Source organism: Panicum virgatum, chromosome 7K (genome assembly GCF_016808335.1).
Source record: "Panicum virgatum strain AP13 chromosome 7K, P.virgatum_v5, whole genome shotgun sequence".
Lineage (NCBI taxonomy): Eukaryota > Viridiplantae > Streptophyta > Magnoliopsida > Poales > Poaceae > Panicum > Panicum virgatum.
The window spans coordinates 33,997,981-34,021,896 of NC_053142.1; the positions used below are offsets into that span (position 1 = coordinate 33,997,981).

General features: G+C 43.6%; 3 protein-coding genes across 5 annotated transcripts in view; 1 reads left to right on the plus strand and 2 right to left on the minus strand.

The window, feature by feature from the left end:
• Window positions 1–15,747, minus strand: part of LOC120641136 (pentatricopeptide repeat-containing protein At2g06000-like) — a 28,738-nt gene extending 12,991 nt beyond the window's left edge. The window contains exons 1-3 of one of the 3 annotated variants that reach the window (XM_039917125.1): window positions 13,877–15,734; window positions 13,006–13,506; window positions 6,698–7,538 (exon numbers count right to left, since the gene is read on the minus strand). In XM_039917125.1, coding sequence (XP_039773059.1) covers window positions 13,983–15,683 — 1,701 coding nt within the window. In that variant the 5' untranslated portion in view covers window positions 15,684–15,734 and the 3' untranslated portion in view covers window positions 6,698–7,538; window positions 13,006–13,506; window positions 13,877–13,982. Of the gene's footprint in view, window positions 1–6,697; window positions 7,539–12,774; window positions 13,507–13,876 lie in introns of those variants that run through there. The other 2 variants (XM_039917127.1, XM_039917124.1) reach the window with 2 other exon arrangements.
• Window positions 15,748–17,149: 1,402 nt separating this feature from the next.
• On the plus strand, window positions 17,150–19,614 carry LOC120641138. Its single transcript, XM_039917129.1, has 4 exons — window positions 17,150–17,453; window positions 17,802–17,954; window positions 18,828–19,003; window positions 19,206–19,614. The coding sequence occupies exons 1-4, from the start codon at window positions 17,295–17,297 to the stop codon at window positions 19,306–19,308; spliced, it is 591 nt and encodes a 196-aa protein (XP_039773063.1). The 5' UTR covers window positions 17,150–17,294; the 3' UTR covers window positions 19,309–19,614.
• A 95-nt stretch (window positions 19,615–19,709) lies between these two features.
• On the minus strand, window positions 19,710–22,850 carry LOC120641139 (probable signal peptidase complex subunit 2). The gene is made up of 5 exons (XM_039917130.1): window positions 22,668–22,850; window positions 22,396–22,547; window positions 22,182–22,263; window positions 20,812–20,954; window positions 19,710–20,099 (listed from the first exon to the last, which is right to left on the minus strand). Exons 1-5 carry the CDS (start codon window positions 22,773–22,775, stop codon window positions 20,006–20,008), a joined length of 579 nt encoding a protein of 192 aa, XP_039773064.1. The 5' UTR covers window positions 22,776–22,850; the 3' UTR covers window positions 19,710–20,005.
• Between the last annotated feature and the right edge of the window lie 1,066 nt (window positions 22,851–23,916).

The window sequence follows — 23,916 nt, forward strand, 5'->3', positions numbered from 1 at the left end:
ATAAAAGAACAACATAGCTCAAGTTTGACGTAAAACGAACGATAGTCTAGCGTCGAAACCAGACGTCATGATGAAGCCCGTACATGACATCAATCGTAACCTCCGATGCACCACCTGAAAAACAAAGCCACAAGCAAGGCTGAGTATTCTAATACTCAGCAAGGCTTACCCGACTGAGGGTATACTTAGCCCTTTATCTAGACATGCAAGACTTTTGGCTTGAGGGGTTTGTTTTGCCGAAAAGCAGTAAAGAGTGGATCCTTAATTGTAGGTTATAGTTTTCAGATTCTAGTTCAATTAACCATTCTAGGTGAGCATCTATCCAATAGCATACATGGTGAAAACAATTATCTCTTACCATCCAACCAACCAAATTCATCATCATCATCTTCTTCCACTTCTTACTCTATGTGGCAAAAGGGTTAAGCAGTCTCAATAACCGGTGAGAAACTGACGATTCGAATTGAATTTGTTAACCTGGCCAGGCAGACCTAAACACACGCATGGGAACAGAGTCACCCACGCAACAGTTCCCTTCAATTCCCGCTTCACGAAACAGGCCCACCGCCCTCAAGTACAACAGTACGACGACTCTGTAGCTAGATGTGAACGAGTTCAAGACGGTGGGGAGTATATTCCGGCTGCGGTTCAATTCAGTACTTAAGCTTACCGATTACCATATTCTCGGCATGTGATTAGTACGTTCAAACGCTTAACCACCACTACCACACACTGCGGCCTTATCCATTTTCACTAAACAGACGGGGTATCACAAGTACCACAACCCCGCCCGTGAGCCTTATAGTTGCAGTATGTAGAAGACATTCAACTCCTATAATTCTCGCGAGTGACAGGAAATCATTCGACTTCTACCGAACCATTAGCCTAGCCAACTAGCGACCTACACATACTAGTGTTCAAGCATAGGTACCTAGGATCATGCAGCTAAGGTTCCAAACAACTCCTGTAAACTTAAATGCGCAAGTAGATAGAAACAATAATAAGTGCCATAAATTTAAAATAGATAGGACATGCTCCGGGGCTTGCCTGGGATTAACACTAGGTTAGTGTTAGTTAGAAGGTGATTGCTCGGCGAGCATCTTCCTTCGGCCATGCACATCGGGATCCATCCATCCATCTTCTAGACGTGTCCACCATTCACCGTCTTCTGGCTCAGCTCCAACGTCACATCCTTTATGTGATTCATGTATCGTACCTAAATGAAATGCAACAATGCATATGTATGAATGCAAAGCTCCTAGTTGTTTAGCGATTTAGGTTTTATTATTTTTCCCTCACGATAAAGTTGTAGTCCAACATGAGGTGAGTTTGGATGTGAAACTTCTTAATTAATATTTCCTGGGCAGTCATTTATAGAGTAGTTATTTAACACAACTTAGCTCATAAAATCAAAGTGGGGTTTTCATTATATACCAAAACATACAAAAGTTATTTCTTCTAACAAAACTAAAGATAACATGCTTTGTCCAAAACTATAATTACCCATAGCTTGTGGGGTTGAAATTTTGATGCAAGGAACAAAACTGAAGTACCAACTTACAATAAAATTTTCAGCTATTTTCATGAAGCAGATTAAACATGAACAATAAGTTAAATAACTTCTGCTGGGATAAAGATCTATTTTTACAAAACAAAGTAGGAAGTTATTGATTCTAAAAATTTTCATGCATGTTCATCTACTCATACTCAAGCTCTAGTAAAACTATGAGATTTTTCTAATGAAGGAAACTAGGGTTTTTGATTTACAAAGTTTATTAATGATTAAATCGAAAGGACTAGTTATACATTACTAAAAATTCCCAAAATTTTTATATAGCATCTAGAAACTATAGTAAGGCTGATTTAAAAATTTCAGCTCAGGAAAACTAAAATAGAACCCTGTGTATTTAATTCTATTTAACATAGGCATAAATCAAGATCTAATGAAACATATAGCTATAGTTGTCAAAATGTCATAAAATTTTTACAGTAAGCTACTCATCTAGGGTATAGAACACTTTCCAAAAACTAGTCTTAGTTCATGACTACAACAGGAGATACATTTGTGTGCTATTTAATTTAATCTTTATCCTAGATTAAAATAGAAGCATAATATGAACATGTGACTATAACAAAAGTTGTAGGTTTTGATCTAAGTATTCCAAAACATTTTAGTTTGAATTTTGGGTCAGTTGGATCCATGCCACTCCAATTTCTTGAAATTGGATCTCATGTTGAAAATCATGCCATTGAGTGGCATGATTTTCAACATGACACCCAATTTCACGGAGTTGTGGTGGCATGAATCGAATTTTCCCTTGAATTTTTATGATTTTTATACGATTTTATATGGAATTTACAAATTTGCTGTTTTTGAAAACAAAAGAAAAAGGAAACGAACTTTTGCATCTAGGCCCCTGGATTTCTGTTTCTTCTCACGGGAGGTCCTTGGCGGAACTGGACAGAACAGGGGAGGGTCGGGCGGCCGTTTTCCGGCGAGGCTCGGCCCCGGCGGCGAGGGGAAAGTTGGGGAAAAGGGTGAGGGGGCTCGTGCGCACCTTCCGGTAGTCTCAGTTGGGGCTGAGGTGGCCTGTGATGGCCTGTCCGCGGGCGCCGGCCGCCGCCGGCGGCCCTGTACCGCGGCTGCGGCACTCCGGCGAGGGCGAGGCGGCTTGGCTGGGCTTGGGAGCTCCGTTGGGGCGAGGTGAAGCCATTCCCGGGGTTGATTGGAGCTGTGGGAGGGCGGAGGTGGGAGCTCGACGTGGAGCGGGCGACCGGCGGCGGTCTGAACCGCGGCGGCGCCGTTCCAATGGGTTGGGGCGGCGGTAGAGGGGTCGGGGAGCACCAGTGAGCCGAGAGGGACTCGTTCCTGGAGGTGGCTCGGGTCGAGGGAGGGCGGAGGAGGGGGCTCCGCGTGGAAGCCGTGGGCGGCGGCAACCATGGCGCGACGGCGAGCTCCTGGGCAAGCAGAGGGGAGGGGGTCGTGGCCCCGTAGGTAGTGCTGGGCATGAGGAGAAAGATGAGTTGGGCACGGGTGTGCTGCCTGGGGAAGGCTATGCGACCAAGGAGAGCGACGGCGAGGCGACGGCCGTTGACGACCGCGCGGGCGGCGTGGCGTGTCACCAGGTCATAGAGGACGCGCGTCGTGCGTGGGAGATGCCAGGGAGGGTGGTTTTGACGAAACCAGGGGCGCCGAGGACGGGTTTGGCCGGGAACACGGCGCGTGGCCGGCGGCCAGAGACGGCGCCGTTACCAACGTTCGCCGGCGTGCGAACGCCGTGAGGAAAAAAAAGAGTGATAGAGTTGAGAGCAGTTTTGTAAATAACTCGAAGTTCATAATTCTAGTTTGTAAACTCAATTTTTCTCCCTAAACCAAAGGTCAAATGAAAAACTTTTGAATACCAAACTTGCTCAAAATTTCGAGATCTACAACTTTCGTTTTAGGCACTTTTTCATTTGAGGCTTCGTTTGAGAAATAAAATTTGAAACTTGAGTACATTTGAAAATGTCCTATGCGCTTCGAAATTCAAATGTTTCTTCCATTTTTGTGCGGCAACTCGAAAAACTTTGAACACAATAGTTGTTCGTCTTTTGAAAACCTACAACTTTGGTTTTGGACAAAAATTTATTTGGGCTATATTTTAGAAATCATTTTCAAAGCAGATTAGTTTGAAATTTGACAGATAGTTTAAATCTTTGAATAATACGGTTCAAAGGACCTGTCATTTTATGTTCAAACTTTTATTTTCTCCCTTTGACTCCAACAAAACTTTGATTTAACATGATTTTAGAGAGACGCCTATTCGATTTCATATGTATACTTGCATTGGTTTACAAAATTATTTACGATTTCTGACCTATGCATCTATACACATACACATGCATGCACACATAAATGTATTCGAGTCCATCTTCTTGGTTGATTATGCATAATATCATATTTAATATTTCTTACTTTGCATTTTAAAACTCTGGGATGTCACACTGCGCAGGCTCCACGCCCCCAGCGCCCGCGGCGGTGGCCGGGTCGTGCTGCAGGGGCGGCAGCTGCGCCTGCAGGGCCGGCGGCGGCACCTGCAGGGCACTGGCGGCGGCGCCAGAGGCCCCCGCGGCCCCTGCACCCCCGGCGCGTGCGGCCCCTGCCGGATCGATCTGCAGCAGGGGCGGCAGCGGCCGGGGCCCTGTGCCCCCTCCAGCCCCGGCGGCCGCGCCAGCAGCGGCGGCGGCGGCGGCGCCGTCGGGCGCGGGCTCGAGGAGGGCAAGGGCGACGACGGGCCGGATTTGCAGCCAGGCGGACTGCGGCCAGGCGGCGGCGGAGGACCAGGCAGAGGCGGCGCACGGCGCAAGGGAGGAGGACGAGGGGAGGGGAGGAGGAGGAGGGGGGCGGCGCCGGCGGCCGGCGGCCGGCCATGGCGCCGGCGGTGGCTGCTGCGGCTGGGGAGGAGGAGAAAAAGAGAAACCCTAGGCTAATGATACCATGATGGAGAGAATAATGACTTGTATTCCTCCAAACTCTAGAAAGGTGAGATATATAGATCCTATACATGGACCTCTAGATGGTCCTCTATACAAGGACTCACATATACACCAACAATAAAAATGGAGACACATAACAAGCAAGAGGCCTAATCGACCACAGAAACATAGAGCATTCCTATTCCAATTTTACCCACCTGCTATGTATTATCACTCAACCAACAAAAATTGCAATTTTCATGAATTATCAACAAAGTTGCTAAATGTGTACACCTTGTACCATGGTCCATGGTCACTAGAAATTTGGGTCAAGGTCAACCGGGCTGTGGGAAGCAGGTGTCTAAAAATAGGGAAAATTGGTCTCATAGCACTGAAAGATCGCGACTTCCGTAAAATACCACCGAAAGCTTGAGCCCCCGTAAAATACCACCGAAAGGTTGAAATGTGAACTGGAAGTAGCACTCTGTTAGATTTGAGCGTTAGCTCTGTTAATTTGGATAGAAATACCCCCAGACCGTTTTCTTACAATTCACCACATGAGAAACAAGCATAGGGCCTGATCTGACACCATTTCAACACAAGAAACTAGCACAGGGCCTCATCTTACACCATTTGAACACAAGGTCACTGTCTCACATGCATTAAATATAGTCTACCCACGAACACCATTGTTCCAGTTCAACACATGTAAATAGTATTAACTTACATCTAGCAGCCACATAGCAATGCCCTATAGTCTAATTTCAGCACAGCAATACATGGTTGTTTCAGGACAGCAATATAATACAGCAGACACAGCTTTTGCACTAAATACGGCACAACAGCAGCCTTTTTCAAGGCTTAGCTTATGATGCGCCTCCTAGCAATTCCACCTGGTGATATGTGTAGTTGTGTAGCCATGCTTCTGGTTGTGGGCCTTGGACTCAATTGTGTCTCTGGAGGTTTTGTTGGAGTAGAAGTAGAAGCTGCCATCCTCCTTGTTATTGGTCCTGGACTAACTGGTGAGTGAGAGACCAAGGAAGTGGAGATGGTTGCTGGTGGTTCAGCCACTAAGGTGCTTGATGTGCCATTTTTTTGGACTTTTGGGAAGGCTTCTTAGATGTTGATGTAGTAGCATCCCCTTTCCTCTTCCTACATAGCAACAATTTACTCTAGTCATTATGCAGCCGTACAGAGAATTCATAGTAACAAAATTGAAGGGAGTTTCAGCTTACTTAGATTTGGCAGGAAGTGAAGGTGGTAATTCAGTATCAAGTTCAGAAGGGGGCTCAGTACATCCTTTCTCAATATGATCAAAGTAAGTAGATGTGCTTGTTGTTGCACCCTTCTTGGCTCCACCCTTTTTGGCTCCACCCTTCTTGGACTTTTTAGTAGCAGGCTGCTTTGAAGTTCCAGTCTCTCCTTTCCTTTTTCTACATGACAGCAATATAATCAGAACATTATGTAAGGCAAATGCAAGGGAAAAAATAGACAGCAAGAACTTCAACTCACTTTGATTTGGCAGCAAATGAAGGTGGTAATTCAACACCAAGTTCAGTAGGTGGCTCAAAGCATCCCTTCTCAATATGCCCAAACTGCAAGCATCTTTTACATTCGTATTGTCCCCTTTTCCCCAGCTCACCTCTAGCCTTGATCCTTTTCACTCTTGGTCTGCCCGCAGCCCTTTCTAGCTTTGGAGGCAACATCTCAAACCCAGGATCAACCACAGGCCATTGTGACTTGTCAACCATCGGGTTTACCACAAATTGATAAGTAGCCTTGAAACGCTCAAGTGAGTAGTAATCATGCACATAGTCCTCAAGTTTCAACTGTCTCAATGAACCTATGAGACATATGGCATGGGTGCAAGGTTTACCAGAAATCTGCCACTGACCACATGAGCATGTTTTCACTTCAAGGTCTATTGCATGCCTCCAAGGATAGTTGTCCTTTGTCAATCCAGACACCTCTGTCTTAAGTCCACCACTCCCCTTGATCGTGTACTTCAAATTTCTACTCTTCATCTTCAATTCATTGATAACACTAGGAAGAATTGGCCCATCAAGTCTCTGAGCTATGACCTGCCTCATTGCTATCTTTTCCATTATCATGTCTCTAATTGTGTCCATAAGCACATCCACATGTAGACCTTTGCACTCCTTAATCCAATTGTTGAAGCACTCTGATATATTGTTATTCACATAGTCAACCTTGCACTCCCCTGAAAACTTAGCTCTGGACCAAATCTGTTAGTGTTATGATTGCAAATAAGGAATTGCTTCCGGACAGTTTTCAGTAATTCTATCCCAAAGCCACTGATGCCTCCGAATGGTACATGCCCAAGCACAAGGCCACATGTACTTCAATACATCTCCTTCAAAATGTTTCCTAAAATTATGCATTAAGTGTCTAAAACACTCCATGTGCTCAACTGCTTCTCCAAAGACTTTATGGACTGCTGCCTCTAAACCTTTGCAAGCATCAGTGTGAATTGTCAATCCTTGTGGAATTCTAATTGCTCTCTTCAATTGTGTCAAGAACCAACCCCAATCAGCTTTTGTCTCCTTGTAAAAAATTCCATATGCTACTGGATACATCCAATTATGGTCATCAATTGTTGTTGCTGCAGCTAGCTGCCCATTGTATTTGCCCGTGAGGTGAGTGGAGTCCACTCCAAGGTATGGCCTACAGCCAACAAAAAATCCATCCACACATGCCTTTATGGCCACAAACATCCTAGAGAAATAGACTCGCCCATCTTTCTTCTTCTTGCAATCAATCTCTACTATGCGTCCAGGACAAGTAGCCTCTAACTCTGCTTTGAAACTCCACAACATCTTGAAGCCATCTTCCCAAGTGCCATGCAGTCCTTCTAGTGCACGTTGTCTTCCTTCCCACACCTTGTTATATGATAATTTGAGTGGAAATTGGTGTTCAAGATGATCCTTCATCTTTTTTGCAGTCATGCCTGGGTTGGACTGGAGTAGAGGTTTTGCCCTGTCCGCGATCCAACCTTTAGTGGCCTCTTTTCCCTTGACTTGGCTTGTGCTTGCACATGTATGCCCTTCTGAAATGGAGACAATCTGAAAACCAAAGACACATGATCAGCAATATGAAATTGAGAACAAAACATGAATGTAACAGATCTAATTTGTTCTGAAATAAATATGGACAGATCACATATCACATAATATACCATGAAAGTAGGGCAGCCACGAAGTTTCTTTGAATGAACTTTCCATTCACAAGTGAAAGAGCATCTAGGCCCTAGTGGGTTTTGGAGCATTGATTGACAACACGATTAAAGGACTAACTTGTTTGCATGAGATTATGAATAGGTATTTAATTATGAAATGTGTATTAAAAGAGATAGCTCAAGTATTGCAAGCAAACGTGTTTATCCCATTGGTATAATGTGCATGTGACAAGCGAAACAAGAAAAGGGAAATAGAGCAAAGTATTCATGATTGATATAAAGGCTCTAATATTTGCGAAGGCTTGTTTCGATCCATGATGGGATTCAAAGTGACAAGTAAAGATTTTGTGAATGAGATGTGATATGCTTATGCATAGTCTCAAATATAGAAGATCTTGTCACATGTGATAAATGGATGTTAACTTAAGATGCAAGCAAGCAAGGCAAAAGAGAATGAGACATGAGTTGATACTTATATGATGTCTCAAATTGGAAGGCTTGCATATAAGATTGAATTAAGAATTCAAATTGACAACGAAGATTTCTTGCATGACACAAATCAATATGAGTTCAAGATGGATGGCTAGGATAAAGGTAGAGGACCGAGAGGCGTGTTTCAAGAGGCTACGCAAGCGACGGCTTGGAGGGAGCAAAGAAACCGATACGGGTCAATGGCCGGAGATCCTATAGTCATGGAGAGCTCTATGTTGAAGAGTGTCATTATTCAAGAAAAGAAGGTGACTTGTGAATCAAGGTGGATTTCATTCCTATGCAATTCAAAGATTCAAAGTCACTAGCTCAAAGCGGGTATGCTCAAAAGAAAGAAGATGTTGATGCCCTCACGGTATTGATCGAAGAAAAGTCGGCATGATCATATTATGAAGAAGCTCAAGTAATCGTGGAATTTGTATATTTCATTTGTGCACTTGAGTATAGGTATGACGTACTATCAAGAGGGATGCAACATCAGTAGGTTTAGACAATACCAAAAGTGCTCAAACCAGTCCTTAGAGAGTTTAGCCTAAGGAGTGAGAGCTAATTGCAGAAAACAGAGAGGGACCGGTCTGACCGGTCTAAGGGACCGGTCTGAGCAGGGTGAGCCTCCAACGGCTAGTTTTCAAAATAGACCGGTCTGACCGGTCTAGGGGACCGGTCTGACCGGTCTAACACTGACAAGGCAACGGCTAGTTTTGTGAGAAGGGGTATTTATACTCCATGACTTCATCCATTCGTGGGTGCTGATGCTAGAACATTTCAGAACATCTTGAGAGCCTTGTGAGCACTTGGAGAGTTCTCCCCAACCTCTCTTTGTGAGAGTTGCTTGATTCAAGGTGAATCTTTGAGTTGGGTTGAGTGAATCCATTCCTTGAGAGTCATTTGAGCAAGAGAGAAACATCCCAAGCTTTGAGCACTTGAGGTTGCGTCGGCCAACTCGATTGAAGCATTTGTTACTCTTGGAGCATCGGCTCCTAGACGGCTAGGCGTCGCCGGCTAGCTCCCAAGGTTGTGGTGAGCAGCGGCAAGTTTGTTGCGGCTTCTATCATGTGCCAAGAGGGCGCATGGTCATATAGTGGAGAAGAGGAGATAGCTTGACCTTGGGGTCACTACGAGCTTCCTCAACGGAGAGTAGGATTCACACGTGGGTGCACGGGGTGAATCCGAACTTCGGTCAAACAAATCACCGTGTCTTCATTGCATCATCTCTATTTCGGTTTGATTTACTTACCTTGCATTTATAGTTTTGAGTTTGAATTGTGCTTCCGCTCGATCTACTTGGGTGTGCTCTACTTGTGTGTAGGGACTTGTTTCTATTGTTAGAAATACTCTGCAAGACACATATCCCAAGTTTGTTATAGGTTCAAGCTCGAGAGGGGACTTGTTCCCGCTGACTGGACTGTCTGCCTGCATAGACCGGTCTGACCGGTTTGGTATACCGGTCTGACCGGTCCAGGCAGTCCCAGCAGGGATTAAGCGCCAAATTTTGAAGAAACGCCTATTCACCCCCCCCTCTAGGCAACGACATTGCGTGATCAAGATCCTTTCAACAAGTTGGATCTGCACATCTTGCCCTGTACCTTACTTTGTCACTATGTTCCACAAATGTCTGAAACTCTCTTGTAATTGCATATTGCTTGATAACCAATTTGAATGCATCTTTGTCAACAAATGTGGATCCTGCCTTAATTTCAGGGTTACCTCTGTCATATGTAGTATGTGCAACATATGCCTCTCCAACCATAGTGGCTTCATCACTTGGTACAGCATCTGGATCTTTACCTTGATATTCCTTCTTCATTCGGTTCTTCTCCACTGTCCTCTTTTCCTTTTGTTGCTGCTTAAAATATCTCCACTCTTCATCTGCTCCAATTGGATCATCTCCCTCGGGGTCAAAACCAGGCTCCATATAGTGCTCCTCCTCCTCTACTCTAGGAGGGCTAGCTGCTGTAACCCCAAGTTCTGGCTCATGTGCCCATTCTTAGCCCTCATATTCTGCAGCTAAAACTCTAGATGGGACATGTAGCAAATCCCTCTCATTGCTAACATGTACTTGCAGCTCATTCCCCATGACTTGCAACTCATTATCCGCCATTTGAGTCCCATTCACAGGAACATCAACATGCTCACATCTATTAACAGTCATGATGAACTTCACAATTTTTAAAGCCCGCAACAAGGTTATAAGCTGTTGATCAGTAGCAAGTCGTGTTGTATCACCATTCTGATTTTGAAACCAAAAATTTGCCTCTTGGTAGCTAGCCCAACCAAAGTGTTTGGAAACATCTTTCTCCATGTCAATGATGGAGTACTCCTCTGAATCTACCCACCACTCCAAATTTTTGCCCTTTCGGTACACAACACGACCATCCTCAATAGTTGAGAAGGAGGTGACATCAATCACTAGTCTACAAGCATTGTTCTCATCGATCCTGAAATAGTAGCAGTGCATAAATTAACAACACTGCTAACACATCTGACTTATTTGTTGCAAATCTGGTACAATCATTACTGACTACTCCCAATCGCATACCACATTTGTCCAAAAGTGCATCTCTTTCAACTAATTTCACAATACATCTACATGCAGTAACAGATACAGGACGAGCTAGGGTTAAGAATCTTACTCTGGGGGAATCTGGAATGGATCCATCTGTGGAAGACGGGATGGATGACAGGACGGACGGCGGAGGGTCGCGGGTCGGGGACGGGCGGTGGCCAAGGCACCCGGCGGCCTGCGCTAGGGGGCCGGCCAAGGTACCCCACCACCCTGCGCCTGGGGCCGGCCAAGGGAAGCCCGCCTGGAGGCCGGCGACCCTAGGAGCCGCTCGGTCCAGGGGGCTCCCGCCGGTGGGAGGGGCGGCGGCGCCGACAGCAGGGCTTGGAAGAGCGTCGGCGCTTGCAGGGGGCGAAGGAGCGGCTGCGCTGGCGTACAGGAAGGAGCGGCCCGGAGGAGCTGCGGCGCTGGCAGGGGGCCGGAGGAGCGGCGGCGCTGGCGCACAGGGAGGAGCGGATGGGGGCGACTCTGTGTGCCTGTGTCGCGAGGAACGGGAGGAATGGGTAAGGCAGGCCCGAGCGCTTGTTTTCTTGTTGGTCATCACACAAGGGTAGAAGGGTCATTTCATATTCCTGTTTTGTGCTGAAACGAGCCAAATCAAAGTTTGCCGTGAGAAATTCTAACAGAATGCTAATTTCCAGTAACGGTAGCACCTTTCAGTGGTTTTTACGGGACGGTCATCTTTCAATGGTATTTTACGAGTGTGGTGATCTTTCGATGGTACAGGACCAATTTTCCTCTAAAAATATGGGTCGCTATGATATGCCCTGCATAAGTAGTTATAGAGGTACAATACAAAGTAAAAAAAGGACAAAAAAAATTCATCCAGCCCATCCAACCAACTACCCCACCTAATGTACCCTATAATAGTCACGCATGCAGCCGTCTCCTGCGGTCCTGCCTTGCTCCTCACTTTCTCTCTCCTCTCAGGCAACCCACCTCTGAAGTCCACAAATCAACCACTGCTAGCCAACATCTCGTAGCAGGCGGTAGTAAAATTGATTGCCCATGGTGTCCTCTTCCCTTTTGTGCCCAAGTTTTGTTGGAGACAGTTTTATTTTGTATTGGCTGTTTCTACTCCCTAAGACCATCTCCAACAATGACTAAAAAATAAAGTTCCAAAAACTTAGTTTTGGGAGATGGCTAAAAACTTTTGGAAGCAAAATACGTTCCTTCCTCCAGCAGTTCCTAAAATTTAGATCCAAAACGCTGCCATCTCACCACCTGGGTCCACGCTTGATTTTTTTTCTCGGTAACAAACAAGGACTGGCGCGAGGTAGGACCGCAGGAGGTGAAATTTTTTGCGATTGGGAGCTCGTCCTCGAGGCGCAAATATAGCTCTGGATGGCTTCATTTTTGGAACTGCGGAGGGATTGGGCATTGAGATAGGTCACTGTTGGAGTCATATTTTTTCATTTATTTCCAAAACAAGAATTTTTAGAATGTATTTTGGGTACTCTTGGAGATGCTCTAAGTGGCGTGTGCTGCCAGCTGCTGGCCGTAGAGGCATAGACCTCTTCGATATCGGCTGTGTCCCACATCTCAGCAAAAGAAACCCACATCATCCCACCCTCCCTCCTTTCCCCTGTTTCTATGTACCCGCCCACATGCTCCTGCTGCTGCGGAGTGGTGACCCAAGCAGAAATGGGGGCATCAACCCTGCGACACCCTGACCCTGGATTTGGGAATGTGATATCTATCCTGACTTCTGTTACTATGCCTTGTACAGTCAAAAGTATTGCTCAAGGATATACCTTAAGCAGTGAAAATAGAAAAAAGATGGGAAATGTCTTGACTTAGCAATTGAAATTATGACTTACGACCACCTTAACTTGGACTTCAGGAAAAAGATGGGAAATGTCTTGACTTGGTAATTGAAATTATGAGAACTTTACCACCTAAACATGAACTTATTTGGGACAGCTTAAACTTAATTTTAATGCTGGAACAAACTCAAGTCCTCCCAAAAAGCGTGATATTTGAGGCCTAGCAGACAAGCCAACATGGAACTTTCATGAACAGATGAAAGTCCTTCCATGGCTTAACTGATTCCAGCTACTCAACAGACTGATTATGCTAGTAAAACTAGAAACAACTCAGCACCTCAAAGGCAAGTTTAAAAATTGCAATGGAAAAAACGTATACTCAAACTTATGGAGACATAGCTAGCAAAAATTGTCTACAATGCCACTGTAGACAGCTATCTGGGCATGAAAAATGCACAAGTGTGCATACTCTTTCCTAAAAAGAATCTCTATGGGGATGAACAATACACAGAGAAGAAATGATACAACTGAAGTACCTCTGCTAGAGAGTAAATCACTTCCATCCAATTCTTCAAGCATAATCTTCAACTGAAGAAGGGATATACGTCATATAACTGAAGTAGCTCTGTAGAGAGTAACTTTACTTCCATACAATCTTTCAAACATTGAGTCTTCAACTGCTAGTTCAATTTTATTCGGTTAAAAATCTCCTGAACATAGCTGCTCTTGAATCCTGGCAAAATGCCCAAAGTGACTGACAGAAATATGCTCAGATATAATGTTGACAGGAGCATGTCAAGCATCATCCGTGCAAGTTTTGTAGCATCACTGCAGCATAGCAGCACTATGGACACTCGTTTGACTCCTCTTCATGAGACTCACCAAATTAATTCACTGAATGCATAGTGCATCAAACAGCTTAACCTTTCCATTCTAACTCAGAATGAACTTGGTTTGATTACTTTCTCGACAATTAGGTAGCCTTGATGCAACCAAGATCTCAATATTTACACTTGAGTTTCTTTCAGATGAATGTCCTGCAAATCAACAATTTTGTTTCATTGAATAAATTGAATAAAACTCAACTGGGAATGTGGGATTCACAGGATGAGGCATGTTAACAATCTAAGAAGGAAACATGTCAATTAGGTCTTTAATTTAGAAATAGTAACATTATGACTGGGGCAGTTACACTCAACATTTCTCTCAGATTAAACATGGTACCATTTTTTTTGTTTGGGTTGGGGGGGGGGGGGGGGTATTAAGGTATATCTCACACAGCTTACAGAATCAGAGTGCTGATTAGGTATGAGTTAGAGTAGAAATAGAGGTAGTTCAAAAAATATATATATACTAGCTAGCACAGTTGTGATGCAGGAGGCAACGACAACTGATAAAAAAACTTACCGGAGTCTGTTGCTCTCATCAAGATATGTCCCAGTTCTACGATGCCATAAGCACCGGATACAGTTAAGGCGCTCTTCCCTGCATTCTCTGTTTTAGTATGATTCAACTATACAGCAATTGACATATCTAGTCTTTGGCTCTGGCGAGAACAAACTTTCTGACTAGATGAAGCATGTCCTGAAGCAATAAGCATTATGCGATCCACCTCATTAGGCATCCCAGACTTCAAAACACAACTAATAAAAGAATTAACCGTAATATCGTCAGGGTAACACCCAGTCTCCACCATTTTGTGGAAAAGGGTGATTGCTTCTGATATCCTACCTTTCATACAGTGCCCAATTATTAGAATAGTATATGTATACTTGTCAGGATGACACCCTTTATCTTCCATATCCAATAGGATCAAGTTTGCTTCATCCACTTTTCCTCCCTTGCACAGTATATCAATCACAGGGTTATATATGAACGTTCCTGGAGCAATGTCTTCCCGCATATTCAATTCCCTCAGAAGACCAAGAGCTTCCTCTGATCTATTCTGCTTACAAAGTGAGTGTATCATGATAGAGAAAGTGTACACATTTGGTTGAATATGATACTGAACCATGTCCTTCCAAATCCTCATTGCACCATCAAGCTGTCCACACCGACGATACCCATCAATCAACGAACTAAATGTCACAACATCAGGGGGACAGCGACGGAGCATAAGCTGTTGATACATTCCCGAAGCAGATTCAATATCTCCAGCCTTTCCATATCCATTAATAAGTACATTGTATGTGACTGTGTTGGGTTTTATTCCAGATTCAAGCATGTCATTGTATACTGCCATAGCATCCTCCATCCTGCCAACCTTACAATATCCTGAGATCACTGAGGTGTATGTCACTACATTGGCCATGCAAACACCATCCCTTTGGAGCCTCCTTAATACCTCATGGCCCTTGTTCACCTCCTTAACCCTGCATAGTCCATCAACAAGAATATTGTATGTGACAGTATCCGGTGAACACCCAAACTCATCCATCCTTTCAACCAACTGAAGTGCCTTTTGGACATTCCCCACCCGACACGACCCCTTAATGATGATGTTAAAACTCCAGACATCCGGAGAATACAGCCCCTCTTGAATCCAATTCTCAAACAAAGCAACAGCATCCTGCGTGCGGCCGTGTGCAATAAACGAGTTCACAAGCTTGTTACATGCATACGGCTCAATGTGGCAACCAAACTGGGCGCCCTTAGCGAGCAAAGTTGCTGTGGCATCAAGAAGACCGGCATTGGTGCAGGATCCTGCCACGAATGAGAAGAATCCCGCATCGGGAAAGTACCCCGACTGGCCCATCATTTGGTCGAACAGCTTAAGGGCGTCGCTGTGGCGGCCGGATCGGCACAGCAACGAGATGACGTGGCGGTAGGAGTGCTCACAAGGGGGTAGGGAGAGCGGCGGAGAGTGCAGACAGGAGAAGATGCACAGCGCGGCGGCGGCGGACGGCGCGAGGCGGACCGCGACCGCGGCGGCGATCGGGGAGGGAGCGAGGCCGCGGAAGGCAGGGATGCGGTGCGGCCGGAGGAGGGCCGCTGATGCGAGCGCTTTGGCGATCCAAAGCTCGGCGGCGTGCGGCAGGGCCGGGGCCGGGCCGGGGGCCGTGGACGGATGATGCGGCGGCGGGTGGCCGTTGGGGCTGAAGGAGTAGTGGAGGAGGCGGAGGGGGTGGTGAGGAGGGAGGCGGATGCGGACGAGCAGGAAGGTGTTGTGGAGGAGGAACATCGGGGAATGCGAGGCCGGGGCGACGGGGCGCATACGAGGCGGCGGCGGAGGCGGAGGTCATGGACTCAGGGCGCGGGGAAGGGAAGAGCCATACGCCCATACGTCAGCGTGCGCGTTGGAGGGAGAGGGTTGAACAAGCAGGTTTTTTTCGGTGGTTTTCACAACCAAAATCAGATCCTATTTTCCGGCAAATGTGAGATCATGTTTGAATAAAAAACACGGCGACCGCAATTCTTAATGCAAGGATGCATCAACACAGTATAATTAAAAATTATACATACTTCTTTAAATAAAGATTAGATAATTTTTCATTCCATAAAAACTTAGTAGGAAAACAAGATTATAAGTTTTTTTTTCAAAGTTTGATTCTTTCTATTTAATAAACATAAATACAATATAAGTATAATATTTGAACTTTAAGTGTATTTGAGCAGTGTCCACCTAAATCTGTTAAGATTCTATACATGTCCTATCACATCCGTAACTGAACCACTCAAACTAAGTATAGGTGCTACCACATTAACTCCACATAATACTCCTAAATTTTGAAGCTTGACAAAAAGTAGAGTTAATCATAGAATCATCAACGATTTAGTCCCTCTCTATTATATGGATGTATTGAATTGTCTTCTTATGTTTGATCAGCTTTAGCAATGTGAACAATCTTCTTAATATTTTGACAATTGAGTAGAGGATTTGATTCCTTGGCTCCTTTCATAGAACTACATATAGTTGCAATTTTCATAAAATTAAATAGAATTATAACATAAGCACAATTTAATACTTTATTTTTATTGTTGGTATCCACCACTTTACTTATAGTCGACTTTCAATTTTTTACCCAAAAGATTTCAGGATGATCACTCATATAAAAGATATAGAATATAGCAACGCAGAACTGGAAAAAATAGATGGTTAACAAACAACATGCACCAGCTCTGGTCACTCGACTATGAGTCTTAGAGATTGAATTTAAAAGTCAGTTTTAAATCACCAGCAAACCCACACTTAGTCAACAATGATCTATTTCTCATTTAAAGGGTTATAGAGGTGTTAAAATTGAGCAACAAGATTAGAATTTCTAAATCAAGTGTTCTCGAAAAATCTAATCCCATGCCATCTCCCGTTTTCCACTGATAGTAGGATCAAAATAAATTAGACAAAGTAGCTACTTCAAGTGAATAGCATGATATTATCATCTTTTAGGGAGTTGCTTAAAAAACTAACTGCTTTACCATCGAAATACTCCCTCCATTCTCAAATATATGATGTTTAGGACAAGTTATTTAGTTTAAAATGAACTAATTTTGTTGTCCCAAACGTCGTATATTTCAGAATGGAGGGAGCAGCATTTTTGACCCTCTGTTCAAATCCTTACGAACCATCTTTGATGAAATCGATATACAAAGTGCTTCGTGCTCACATTTGAAAATGGGCGCAACGACCCTACACGCAGAATCTAAAGAATATGAAGGTGCGATGTGAAAATCGCCAAAACACCCCAAGTAGATTACGGCCGGGTTGCGCGGGCCGGCCGCTCCGTTCCATCGTTGCCCCGAGAGGCCAGGGCCGTCGCCTCGCCGCGCCGCCCAAATCTACCGCCGAAAGAGGAAAAGAGGAAGTCCCCCTCTCTCTCCCGTGACGATGGCCTCGAGTTCCAGCAGCGGCGTTGGGGTGGAAGGCGGGGTCGGCGAGGGGCCGACGACGCTGGACGAGCTGTACCAGATCAACGTGGTGCCGGCGGAGCTGCACTTCAAGTTCCGCAAGGAGCTCCAGGGCCTCCGCGTCGGCCTCAACCTCGAGGTCTCATCTCGACCCATACCAATAAATCCTAAACCTCGTCATAAACCCTAAATTGCTGGATATATGAATATTAGTCACAGCTAGATTTATTTGTTCGTTCCGTCCGATCGTTTCCCTCTGGTAGTAAAATTGATCCCCACAAGCTCCTTGGTTTCGGAAATGTCAAACCCTCGCAATGACTGCGTTTGAAATGGTAGTTTCGTGAATTTGCCTCCCTTTTACCCATCGACAAAAATGTTACTGATCTGGAAATTTTAGTGTTATGCCCCGTAGTGATTATTACTATTCTGGTTTAATCGTTTCTGCTGCTTCGTAATGTCTAAATGCGATGATATATTGTCTTTGCAGTTCTTCAATCTTGAGGTGAATGATTTTGAGGCGAAGGTAGTACTGAAGCCTCTAGATTATGACCGGAAGTGGAAATTCCAGTACAAGCCCCTCAGTGGTGACGTACAGCTGCTTTCCAAGAAGATACCGGTTACAAAGTTTCTAAATCTACAGGTTCTTTTCTTCTGCAAAATCCTGTTAATTGGAATCGTATTCTGTGACAGAAAGTACTGTTACCTTGTTGGGAAATCATTTTATGCAGACAACTGCCAGTTACTTTATATTATTGATAGATATTGGCCATGAAACATACATCTGATGGTGGTAATTGGTCAATGTGACTAAAAATTATGCATTTGATGCTTAAGTGAATGCATGGAATTTATGCAAGTAGAAGTTAGAAATAAAAAGACCGGTAAAAGTATTCTTATGTATTTGCTGCCTTGATTCTGATAGCATAATGTTGAAGAAAATATCTCAATACACCCCAGCAAAGGGTAATTATTGTCTGTACAAAGTGCAAGCTGCCTCTTGTATATGCGTCAACTTTGGTTACATATTCTTTAGAAATTGTTCCTTGGAATACTGTGTAGATGTCTTGTATCTTTCTCTTTGTTATTTAACATGCCCATGAGCAAATGCAGGTAGCTGAGAACTCAATTTAGTTGATATGCTAGCCATCCCTATGTGTGATTTGATGATTAAGGGTTACATTGATAGTTATTTATCCTAGCAGAAAATTGGCCATTGTCTATGGTCCTGAAATTGCCATGCTACATTAGGAACAGAGTATATACGATTTTCCTAGCTAGGAAGTCCACTGAACATTATTACTCACCAGACTCACCTTGGAAAGGTGTGCAGTAATCATCAGCATCTAATATAGATGCCATAAACATGATAAGGTAGGAAAATCGCACCAGGTGGCCATCCCATCCATGATTAGGCAACATGGCCAAACCCAGAAAGGCTTAATCATTTTGATTTTTAGAAGTTCATTTTTTTTTTGCACTGATAGCGCTTGAAATTACATCATGGGTTACACAGGTTGGCATCGGTCACAATTTTCATCTGAATGCAACTGGATGGAAATGGAAGCTTTCTACTTGTCTTGGGGGAGATGGTATCTCTCAGATAAGAAACAAGTCTAAAATCAGTATGTTCCCAGGGTTTGATTTGAGGATTGGATGGAGAGCTGAATATGTGCTTCCTGAGATTCATGGGTGAGTCTGAGTCAATCCTAACACTACTTAAATTGCTTGAACGTTAGAAGCATTCGTGCAGGATCATAGACTCATATCCATCAAAAACCTACCACATGAGAACAATTTGAACTCACGAACACTACATCTCAAGCTTTTCTTTTTTCGATTCAAGACTGTAACTCAAGTACTCAACTGCGGTTGTCATCTTTGCTCTACACAGGGCTGTTGGCACAGGAGAACCTGCCTTCAGTATGAACTATGGGCGGCTGCATGCTTCAATAGATCGGGTCGAGGCTATCGTTACTCAGTCAGATAGGTACTGACCCTCCATGGTGGAAGTCAAAAGGCAAGAGAGTTTCTTGATCGACAGGGATCATCTCATCCAGATCCCAGGGTTTATGAGGAGCATTTTGAAGCTCTGTGTATGATGTACAGCAATTAGCAAACGTTCACATTAGGACGACTTTGAAAAGCATCGAGATTCTCCAAACCCTCGTACGGCTTTTCTTGTTTCTGAAAGCATAATGAAATAATGTTCGAATTACTTGTGTACGACACTTGGACGTTTACACAGAACATGCTCGCTTACACTATCAGAATATCAGTACAAGAGGCGACCTCATTCCACACACTAGCAGTTTCTGGTGCATGAATGATCTTTAGGCATTACAGATTTGTGTTGTGTTCGCTTACACCTTGCGTAAAGTTGCAGTAGGGAAATACATGATTCGATGGTTATTTCATTCCTCTTTGAAAAATGCTGGGTGCAAGGGCAGCAGATGAACCGGTTGCACGCCCGCACCACGGTTCTATAACATATTGAGGGGACAGATAGTTACTGTGATAGACATGACAGAAAACACAGAACCAAGGTTTATGTCTTGAACGGTATTCATTCACTGATCAACAAGTACAGTATGCAAAAATGTCTGTTTAGATTAGGCTAAGCTCTCTTCCATAAGAGGGGTTTCCCCAGACAACCAATGTCTCTCCGGATGGTCAGAGACACGAGCTACCAATTCATTTACTCTTGCGCTCGCTGTTGTAGTCATCAATCAGCTTCTCAACATCCTTCCAGAATAGACCTTCCACAAGAACCCCTTCCTTAGTAAACCTGCCAAAGGAATAGTGTTAGTATGTGCAAATGAAGATTCAGGAGAAAAGGAAATAGCTACTGCTTACTCCCTCTGTCCCAAAATAAGTGCACTTCTAGCTTTCTCCTAAGTCAAACTATCTTAACTTCGATAAAGTTTATAGAGAAAGAGTATCAATATTTGTGACACCAAATAGATATATTATGAAAATATATTTTATGATGAATCTAGGTAATTTTTTGTATCAATTTGTTCAAAAATTAGGATTTAGGATAAAACTAGAAATGCACTTATTTTGGGAGGAGGGAGTATTATGTCGCAAGGATGTTCTAATAGGCTTTTACACAGTGACAGACAACAAATATTGGCAAACTGCATTTCAGGACAAGGACATCAGTTCGAACAATAAGTTCTCTATATGCACTTGAGCCTGCGTGTTTTCTCATGCCAGGGAATCAGACCCACAAATCAACCACTATGATTTTCAATTAACACCTAATATACTATGCAATAATGTATATTTTGTAGCAGCCATGCATGAGCTACCTAAACAGATTATCCTAAAGTAGGACAGATGCGTCAGTTGGTAGCACTCTAGATAGTAAGCAATTAAGTCAGATTTAAAATATAAATAGAAAGACATGCCTCGCTACAGTACAGATTATAACAAGAATTACATCTTCAGTGTCTCAAAAGTTTAAAATTCTCAACTGAATGCTATTCAATACATACCACTTTGTCACACTCTTTGTGAAATGGACTGGCTTATTCGCAGAGATAGACTGCGGGTCCGCACTGGCTATTGTGAGAGTGTACATGTCTGAGAATCTTGGTAGCTTAGAAGAAATAATGAGGCCGGTGCTGTTGAAAGAACCCTGTGAGAGAAACCATAAGTTAGCAAAGGTATACACATCGTGTCATTATGAAAAATGCTGAACAAGAACAGACATCTCAAGAAACTGGCAATCACAATTCTCCATAGTTCAAAATAAGATCACTTTACCATCTAATCTAATAAGCGAGGCATTCAATAACACATCCATCTTGAAGGCAACACATACACCAAAAGGAATTGTTGGGCAAATAACAAGTACTGCTTCATGAAACATATGCTTTAGTGACTACAAGCACTGAACAGCAGAGGAGCAAATTTGAAAATATGGTCAAAAGTCTGGAAGCTAAATAGCCAAATCATCTATACAAACCCCTTTTACTTTCTAAACTATCCAATGTGGTTTCCTTTCTTCTAAATTGACAAATCTGTAGTATCATGGAACTCGAGGCTAAATAAAGTAGTTGCTTCATTCAAGCAAAAGTAGTGCACAGTATTGCAATTACTCAGAATAAACAATAGAGTATCACTCCTTATCACAACTAATCCACATAGGGTATCAATGTGACTCGGTGAAAAGTTCAAATTAAAGGCACGTGTTGAGCAATGAGGAAGCAAAATATACAGCTGACACATTGCTCCCTAAGAGAAAGATGAAGAATAAAAATCAAGTTGTCCGTCCAACAAGCACGAGAAAAAAGCTGCTCTATTGGCAACAGAAATGTTCATAAAGTGGGATTAGGAAACATATCACAACTTCGAAAATCCAGAAACTTCCAGTGTGATTGCAAATAAGATAGCTGGAATTTGCATCATCAGATTAAAAAGGTGAAAACTTCTTAACGTTATTCAGCATGGGCAAATGACTTCCCCTGCATGGATACATGATTGAAGAACAACTGCTTCAGTTGATTAAATACATCATTATTCAACACTCTTCAAGAAGCAACTTTTCAGATGATTTTTTAAAAAACACAACCATCTCAGTCAGAACTTTAAGATGGAACTTACACGAGCACTTCCTACTAATGTCAGTATCAGAATTTCTTCCTACCCATGATCAACCATATTTAACAGGTGTAGACACACAGACTCAAATAAAAATTCAGAGTTTCATCATCAACCATATTGACAGGTGCAGATACACAAATTGGAAATAAAAATTCTAAGTTTCATTCTGATACAGTACAGCCAGGAAGAAAGTATTATGGATAGCATACTAATATCTACACATGGAATTCAAGAGCAATAGGCTGAGATGGCGACTTACCGCAGGGGGGTGGGTGAAGAGGATGGCATCCTTCTCCTTGGTGTAGCTAAGGATCAGCAGAACCACATTCAACACCACATACGTAACGACCCATCCAAGTCAAGGACCAACACCAAAAAAAAAAACAATTCCACACGATTCTCAACCGAAATCAGATCTAGCGCCGATCCATCAGAAGAAAAAGAGCGGGCAAACCCAGCGAAGAAAAGGATATAATGCGATGCAGCCGAGGAGGAACTCGCGGTTCTGCGGGAACTTCTTCGGGTAGAATTGCGCGAGTAGGGCGACGGCGATCACGGCCGCCCCCATCCCCAGCTTCAAGTTGCCCAGCCGCGTGTCCTCGGTGTATCCCTTGCTCTTCACGACCTGCACGCACCACGGAACCACCTCTTCAGATGGGAAATCTAAAGGAACCAAGTGGGAGGAGCAATCGAGAAGGGGCGAGAAGAGGGAGGAGGGACTAGGGTTTAGGGTGAAGCGGCGTACATCGGAGATGGTCTCGTCGAGGAGGTGCTTGATGGAGTGCGGGTCGAGGATGTTGGCCTTCTTCGGGGTCACCTTCGCCGGCGTGGCCGCCGCGCCGTCGCTCGCCATGCGCGCCGCTGCTCCGCGAGATCGTCGGCGAGGAGCAAGTGGTGAAGTCGGGGCGGGCGAGTGAGGAATGGAGATGCGGGCCTCGTGGGTATATGGGGATCAGTCGATGACGGGTGGGGGCCGTAGCACTGGGCCCGTCACGTCAGTGAGAAATACGCTGGACAATCTCCACGTTGAGAGTGGTGGACCAATGGGAGATCAGGAACGCGTCATTGGAGCGCCATGTCAGCACTGCGATTCAAAAAAAAATATCGAGTTGGCTGGCAATTGGGACGATTCATAATGGCAAAATTCGATTTGTGACATGAAAGATACCCATTTTAGGAATTTACCATTGAAACATCCTGATACAAATTAATACTATCGAAAGATCCCTCTATCTAGAAATTAACCATAACAATTCCGTCAACTTCTATTACCTCTATCATCTCTTCTATTTTTCTTTATTCCACTGACCCGTGTGAAATGACTCATTTGGCCCTTCTCATTTGACCGGACTAGTAGTGGAATAAATAAAAAATAGAAAAGATGAAAGAGGTAATAAAAGTTGATGGAATGATAAATCTCTAAACGGAGGGATCTTTCGATGATATTAATTTGTACCGGGACGTTTCATGGTAAATTTTTGAAACGGATATCTTTCGGTGTCACGGATCCAATTTTACCTTCGTAAGATCGTAAATAGAATAGCACGCTAATAATAAAAAAACACACAATTAGAGTTACACAAATCTTGCAATCTATGGGAATTCAAAATACAGAAAGTTTCCAATAGAGCTTCTAAATTAAAGATTTCATGGATTCGAGCAATCCGAAGCTCTCATCTTTGTATACATTCTATATGAATTCACAGAAAAATTATTCTATGTGATCCGTTGTTTTTCAAGGGCCCTTGAATAAATTTTTCCATAAGGTTTTGATCCTCTAGAATTTTTATATTTTTTTCTTTTTTTAACAAAACATGGTACTTACATGCACATACTCACTTGTATGATTTTTTCTTAAGATAGATGAAGTCACCACAAAAGTTACTCCTAAAATAAATCTAGGAAAATTTTACCTTCGTAAGATCGTAAATAGAATAGCACGCTAATAATAAAAAAACACACAATCAGAGTTACACAAATCTTGCAATCTATGG

What these genes read in the sequence shown, in the direction of transcription:
- LOC120641138 (XM_039917129.1), top strand. Translation starts at nt 17,295, where the DNA reads ATGGCCTCGAGTTCCAGCAGCGGCGTTGGGGTGGAAGGCGGGGTCGGC. An exon ending in GCGTCGGCCTCAACCTCGAG is followed by an intron (nt 17,454 to 17,801) that starts GTCTCATCTCGA and finishes TTGTCTTTGCAG; the next exon opens with TTCTTCAATCTTGAGGTGAA. An exon ending in CAAAGTTTCTAAATCTACAG is followed by an intron (nt 17,955 to 18,827) that starts GTTCTTTTCTTC and finishes TGGGTTACACAG; the next exon opens with GTTGGCATCGGTCACAATTT.
- LOC120641139 (XM_039917130.1), bottom strand. Translation starts at nt 22,775, where the DNA reads ATGGCGAGCGACGGCGCGGCGGCCACGCCGGCGAAGGTGACCCCGAAG. An exon ending in CTCCTCGGCTGCATCGCATT is followed by an intron (nt 22,264 to 22,395) that starts ATATCCTTTTCT and finishes ATGGGTCGTTAC; the next exon opens with GTATGTGGTGTTGAATGTGG. An exon ending in TCTTCACCCACCCCCCTGCG is followed by an intron (nt 20,955 to 22,181) that starts GTAAGTCGCCAT and finishes TTTCTCTCACAG; the next exon opens with GGTTCTTTCAACAGCACCGG.